This window comes from Triticum urartu, chromosome 3 (genome assembly GCF_003073215.2).
Source record: "Triticum urartu cultivar G1812 chromosome 3, Tu2.1, whole genome shotgun sequence".
Lineage (NCBI taxonomy): Eukaryota > Viridiplantae > Streptophyta > Magnoliopsida > Poales > Poaceae > Triticum > Triticum urartu.
The window spans coordinates 662737444-662744389 of NC_053024.1; the positions used below are offsets into that span (position 1 = coordinate 662737444).

The 6946-nt window shown below is 41.0% G+C and overlaps 1 protein-coding gene across 1 annotated transcript; it reads left to right on the top strand.

Moving 5' to 3' along the window:
- The first annotated feature begins 3438 nt into the window (after nucleotides 1-3438).
- LOC125549030 lies at nucleotides 3439-4307 on the top strand. The gene has a single exon (XM_048712532.1). It carries the CDS (start codon nucleotides 3452-3454, stop codon nucleotides 4013-4015), a length of 564 nt encoding a protein of 187 aa, XP_048568489.1. The 5' UTR covers nucleotides 3439-3451; the 3' UTR covers nucleotides 4016-4307.
- Nucleotides 4308-6946: the final 2639 nt, after the last annotated feature.

Sequence of the window (6946 nt, forward strand, 5' to 3'; positions counted from 1 at the left end):
CTTTTTGCCTGGGGTAAAACAAAAATAGGTAAAATTTACATGCCACAAGAGCACAACTACGTTGCAAAATCTGACAAGATTCTCAGATGACGTAAAAATACGTCACAAAGTTACAACATGAGAGTAGAAAGTGGAATATACTCCTAATTAAGTACTCATCACAAACCTTGTTAGTTTGATAAAAAAAGAATACAAGGAGGCAAAGATTGTCACAAGGTTAAGGTTGTTACTAAGGGGTAAAACAGGGTAAATGTTTTCACAAGGTCATAGTTAGGGGCAAAAGGTGGGATTTGCTCATATTTTTAGTGTGTAGATTTTAGACAATTTGATACATTGTTTCATTGTATATACCTCATATGAAGGTAGACAAAATAATAAGTTTTACACTTTTGTAAGATATTATATAACCTTTTAAAGAAAACAATGTGATTTATTTTTGTTTTTTAAACTAGATGGCCACAAGACAACTACATGTGTTGTTTATAGTGATGTAAACGTTCTAATATTTCTTTATGGAGGGAGTACTGATTTATTATGTGAAGTAACTGTGGTAATATTCGATTTGATGGGTATTCCAATTTGTTATTCAGTGAGCAAATTCTATTTGCTCTTTCTTGAAAACAATTCAAAAGAAAGGAATTATTTTTTCCTTGGTTGAATAAGTAGTTCCTGGATCAGTTGGCCATATATGATAAACATGTCGATTACTGGAAAAGAACAGAATTGTTTAGGTCAACGAATAGAGCAGTATACTCCATGTTTATGTGTTAGCAACATGCACGCTAGCTTTGGCGATGTCTCATTACTTTCTCACTTATATTGACAGATGAGACTACTTTTTTCTACCCATGTATTCGATAAACTCTTCTTCTAAGGTTGATTGCCGGAATCCTCTTATAAGATAGATTGGTCACTAGATTGTTTATTCAATTAATTCATCGAAAATATATGTCTTGCGATGATTGATGAATAATTAAATCGGTCGCTGGATTTGATAAAATCAGCAGAATAAACAATTGATTGGTGGATTAATCAATCATTTGTTAATACAACCGAAGTGACTATATTAATTTGATCAATCACCAGCTGTCACCTACTCTCTTCGTCCTTGAAAGAGTGTATTTCCAACTTTGTTGGAAGGTCAAACTATCTCAAAGTTTGACCGAGTTTGTGTAAAAATATATCAATGTTTGTGAAACCAAATAGATATATGATGAAAATATATTTTATCATGAATCTAATGCTACTAATTTGATATCAGAAATGTTAGTGTATTATTGTATAAATACGGTAACTGCGCTTTTGGTTTCTTTTGTGCTCTATTGGTCTGTAGGGAGTCTAAAAAGTATAGATAAAAACTTCAACAAATCATGTGGTTTTCATATACCCCTGTGGTGTTTTCGTTCCTGTGGGTTCCGGCCGGGGCGTATTATTCTATTACACTCAGAGCCAGTGTCATTTTCTGGAGTATGTGAGAACTGTCAAGCTCATTCTTATCTTATCTGGAAGTATCTTAATTTACAAGGACGGCATTGCATCTCTCTCTTTGGCTATACAAATTCTCCCCATGGAGATTTCAAAAAATATATCTTCATGCAAATATCTGTATCCATCAGCCTCGCTATAAGAAAAATGATGTTGATTAAATGAAGAATATATTTATCTCACTGACCTTTATCCTTATAAATTTTGACATATGTAGTTTATATTTTCGGCACATTATTCAATTTTATTACATTTTTTGCGAGGATAACTTCCAGCCTGTTCATCAACTGTCAAGGTAGTACAAAAAACACTAGAAGTAAAAAAATACATCTAGGTCCGTAGACCACCTAGCGACATCGAATTGAGGAAACTGGGACAAACATGAACAACAAACATTCTGATAAAACAAAAAAATTATATCATGGCACTACAAAATCGTCTTTTTGTTTACCTTTTACATTTTACTTTCTTCCATGAAAAAACATTGCAGGAAAATAAACATGCAAAAGCTATACTAACCTCAAATATTGTGGAATGTATAAGTTGTCCACTCCAATAAGTGAAAACCTTATATCATTGAATGTAACAAGGCTGATGACACGCCCTTACAAGATAGCAGGTTATCTGGTCATTGCTTTCTCACCATACAAGCTGGAAGAAAACAAAGAGCACATTGCAACAAGACATGAGAGACAATGACCAAAAAGTTCTTAACATCACCGAAGCCACGACAAGCGTCAATCGGGCCGGAGCATAGGGTGACAATCTGCCAGATCAAAAACCGTCGATTCATAAGAATCAAAACATCACACGCTCCTTGGTGTCAGACGCGATGAGCATACTAACTCAGACATGATAGAGTTGTTGGATGTATTTTAGGAAACCGCCTCCACCGTCCTAACAAGTGGGTTTAGCTTTCGTTTGTGATTAAAACAAAATTAGGTAAGATATGCATGTCACAAAATATTCAAAATGTTAGAAATGAGATAAAATATGTCACAAAGTCAAAACTCACAGCACGAGAGTAGAAAGTAGAAGATACTAACCGTCACTGAAATATGGTAAAAACAAGTGGATGGATTCAGCTTTAACTTTGGGCTAAAAACAAAAGTAGGTGAAAATACATGTTACAAGAGGACGACTATGGTGCAAAAATCTGACAAGATTTTTGAAATGTGATAAAAACATGTCACAAAGCCACAACACGAGAGTTGAAAGTGGAATATACTCTTAATAATTACTCCTTTCATTCCAAAATAGATGATTACTTCTTTCGTTCCAAAATACATGTTACAAAGTAATATAAAGTTGGGTCATCTATTTTGGATGGAGGAAATACGGTGCATGTGTAGCCATAGCAAAAGCCTAGCGAGGCAGCTGCAGATGCAGTGCTTGTTCCACATCACATTCGGAAGGCGTTGACCATGGCGTCGACCACTAAACTAAGGCAATTATTGCCCATTTGATATATATTCCGCCCGGATTAAGTCCCCACAGCACGTACCTTTCCCGATTAGCTTTTTCCCTAGCCGCTGCAATCACAAAATCCACTTGCGGCTTCACTTTCTCCGTTGATGCACATGCATGGCCATTGCTAATACCCTAATTATTAGTTAAGTAGCCGGCCCAGCAATAAGTCAGTAGTTAATTGCCCTAATTAAGTACGTACTTATTGCTTAGAGCTAGCGTAGGAGCACATCTCCACCTTGCCTTCCTCCTCGTCCTCGATCGTCCTGGTCTGTCCTGCACCATATGACCCTGCGCGCTGCAGCTCACGGCGAGTCATAAGTCAATGCATGCCCACGCGTCAGGTCAACTAATGGGGCTAGCCCACCATGCATGTCACACCGCACGCCGTGTCGCCGTCCGTCTTGAGCTAGCTAGCTAGCTAGCTACCTAGACCCATCTACCTTGCGTAGCTTGCGTACATATATATATACACACAACCCGGCCGGCCCCCTCTCTCATGCATGCCATCATCCTTACAATCCAGCCGGCGCATCCACTCTTGGTCACCAGCCCCGTCTCGAGTCCGTCGACGTCCACGGGCGGCATGGCGGCGAGCAAGGGCGCGAGGAAGAGCCTGGTGTCGAGGACGCTGGAGCGATGCCGGTCTGGGCTGAACAGCGGTGGCAGGTCGGCGGCGGCGGTGGCGCCGGGGTGCTTCTCGGTGTACGTGGGCCCGGAGCGGGAGCGGTTTGTCGTGCGCGCCGACCGCGCCAACCACCCGCTCTTCCGGCGCCTCCTCGACGACGCCGAGCAGGAGTACGGCTACGCGGCGCAGGGGCCCCTCGCGCTGCCCTGCGCCGTCGACGCCTTCCTCGACGTGCTCTGGCACATGGACCACGACGTCCAGGACGACGACGACAGCGAGGCAACCGTGGCCCCGTCGACGCCAATATGCGGGCTGCAGCGCGCCGGCAGTGGGAACATCAAGGTCCGGCCGGCGGGGTACCGGGTGCTCAGCCCGGCCAAGTCCACGCCGGCGTCCTTCTTCTTCTCGCAGACGGCGGCTGGCGGTAGGAGGTGAGCTATAGGCGCGCAGCTAGCTAGCAGGAGCGGGTGCATGCAGAACCGAGAGGAATCTGCGCGCGCATACACAGATCGAGCAGGTGCTTAATTTGCATATACTTAGACGTCTCAACCCCCCACACACGCCTAGCTGATTTAGATTGTAAAAGTGGAAGGAAAGAAGATCTATTCTATGCATGCATGTAAGCGCGTGTGTTGGATGTTCTTTGTATTACCGGTTTCATGGAAATGAAAATTGGGGCTTGAGCTCCTAAATTAGAAACAAAAAAAATGCGGGTTTATGTGTGGGATACACAAAAGGAGATTAACTTTGGGTGATCATTTTGTTTGATCTATACCAGTGGAACTTGTGTTTCTTTATGGAGTATCGATCGTTTTCTATGGCAGTTTATATTGTCGTGAGGATGACAATTTTAGTTTGCAAGCACGGCAAATCCTCGCGAAAAACAGAACTGAAGCGGAGTTGCCATGCTTGCTAACTAAAATTTTCATCCTCGACGAACACAAATTGTCATCAAAGTCGTTCACAATTGCCATCCCCAGCGAACGTTCGCTGGTTAAGCCGGTCCAAAATTAACTAGTTTTTTTGTGTGGTAACTAATTAGTTAATTCGGGTCTCGGGCTAGATGCAAACCTATACTCCCTTGATATTATTATGCAAAACTATTGATTTGGTCAATTCTTGTCGTTTATTCAACCAGGTTTAAAAAAGGGTTGTACTGGGTATTGACAGAATGATAGGTGTTGTCTATTCATGAGTTACCTGAAACTTTTTAAAACCTGAATCACATTTCTAAGCACTCGTATGAATATCCACCCCGTCATGGATCTCCAAGTCAATTCATATAGTAGTATACTTCACTGAAGTGGCGCACCTTCAAAAAGTTCGGTTTCACCATAGTAGTGTGCAATTATTAATTTTTTGTGAATTGGGCAATTTAAGGTAAGGAATATTTAAAAAACAATAGATAACTACAAATTAGCAAAAGTGATTTCGTACAATGATAGATTGTTGGCATATTTTGATGCCACAACTGTTGATTTCGCCAAATTAGAGCCAAGCTTTCTTAATTCGTAGTTTTCAGTCATATGTTCATTATCTTCATGTCTAGCCATCTGCGGGGTTGTATTATTTGTATCTCTTTACATTCTTTGTATTGTCTGTCTCTATTTACATTCTCTACACGAGAACATTTCTGCCATCCCGATCGATGGGCATACATACAACAGGAGAAGAGCAAGGAGAAGACGAACGAAGAGAGACCATGGATGCATGAATGGACGAGGAAGTAACGAAGACTCCTGAAGGTGAAGAATGGGGCAAATGTGGAACCAGGGACAGCAAGCCATCAAGTATTATGCTTTGCAAGCATCGACCACTACTTATTCTCTATTTAAGCTAAAAAATAGTTTACCCACATAAATACGTATAAGCATAAACTAGAGAGACGACACTAATTTGATAATGTTGAATGGCCATGGCGCGGTAATATTCTAGGTGGATTCAGTTTATTTATTTTCACCATGTGTCTTCATCGGTGTGTTCCGAATTAGCACACATTTTGTGGCAATCTTGAAATTGCGGCTGGATCAATGTATAATTTCAAGGCTACTTCATGCACTAACTTGAATGACCATTGCTCACAAGGAAGGAAACATGTATATGCATATATGGAGGACCTGGCGCAAGCCACACCTAAGACATCATCTTAGGTCTTGAGAAAGCTTCAAGCAATGCCTAGAAACTGCCTGAGGTCCTAAAAGCCACTCCAAACTACAGTAATAACATTAACCCATGAACACCAAATTCTAACATGGGAACCCTGAGGTCGGGGCAGAAGCCACGTCCGAACCCACTCAAATCTTATTCCACTATTATTAAATGGTGGTTACAATAAGTTCTTTTCGAGGCAACACCATATTTTTCTCGTACATCAATTCAATAGCAATAATAAGTTATGCAAGAGTTAGTAATTGAAACAATCTTGTTAAAGATGATGGAACCATATATTGCAGGAGACAAGGTGGGACAACTTCTCTGGCTTGGTAACAAACTTCCACCTTCAATATTTATGTCCTTGCATTTCTCTCGTATTTTTTTCTTTTCTTCTTCCGTGGTAGGGCTAACATAGAATTTTCATCACCTATCTCAGTGGCTGCGGGACTGGAGAATGTCCAGAGATCATAACTGATGGCTCGTGAGCGAATATCCATCTTTGAGTCCGGGCTCATCTGCACCCGATGAACGGTAAATTACAAAAGAACATTTTTTGCATGTAAGATGTTTTAGTGTATGAGGTCCGTGCCAAGTTTCAACGCGTTCAGACATTTGAGTAGCTCTCAGAAGAAGAAAAATTGATCCGAACAGTACCTGGATAGAAAACTGTGTCGCAGACCCCAAATTTATCTTTTGGCCGTCGTTTTTTTAGCTTTGTGTTTAAATTTTTATTTTACTGTTCATGGAGCTTCGGCTCGTGAGTTCTTACAGATGTTGTGGACATCTTAAAGGCTTCGAAACATCTTACAACGTACATGAGAGGTTCGATCGTGGATGGGTTGGTAAGGGCATGGCCAACGTATAGCCCCAAGGTGATGCCTCGTACATCATGTAGGATCGGATGCGAGGAAAAGTAGGTTCAGATGGAGAAGCGGGATCCTCTGCAGGAGGCGGGTGTTTGGAGAGAAAAATGATGGTCCAATGTAAAAAACTGAAAAAGTTAGAGTAAAAAATAGAGATACATGTGCACTAAAGTCTTTATTTTCTACTCTATTTTTTTATGAGACTCACTAATGATAGATTGCATTGGAAAAAAAATCAATACAGATGCCTTAATCTATTTTTTTCTCACATCCATATGCCATCATTGTACATGAGGTAATATGCCAAGCCGTTGCTGTCTCTCCGCACTTTTCCCGTCTAAATCCTGGC

What these genes read in the sequence shown, in the direction of transcription:
- LOC125549030 (XM_048712532.1), top strand. Translation starts at nt 3,452, where the DNA reads ATGCATGCCATCATCCTTACAATCCAGCCGGCGCATCCACTCTTGGTC.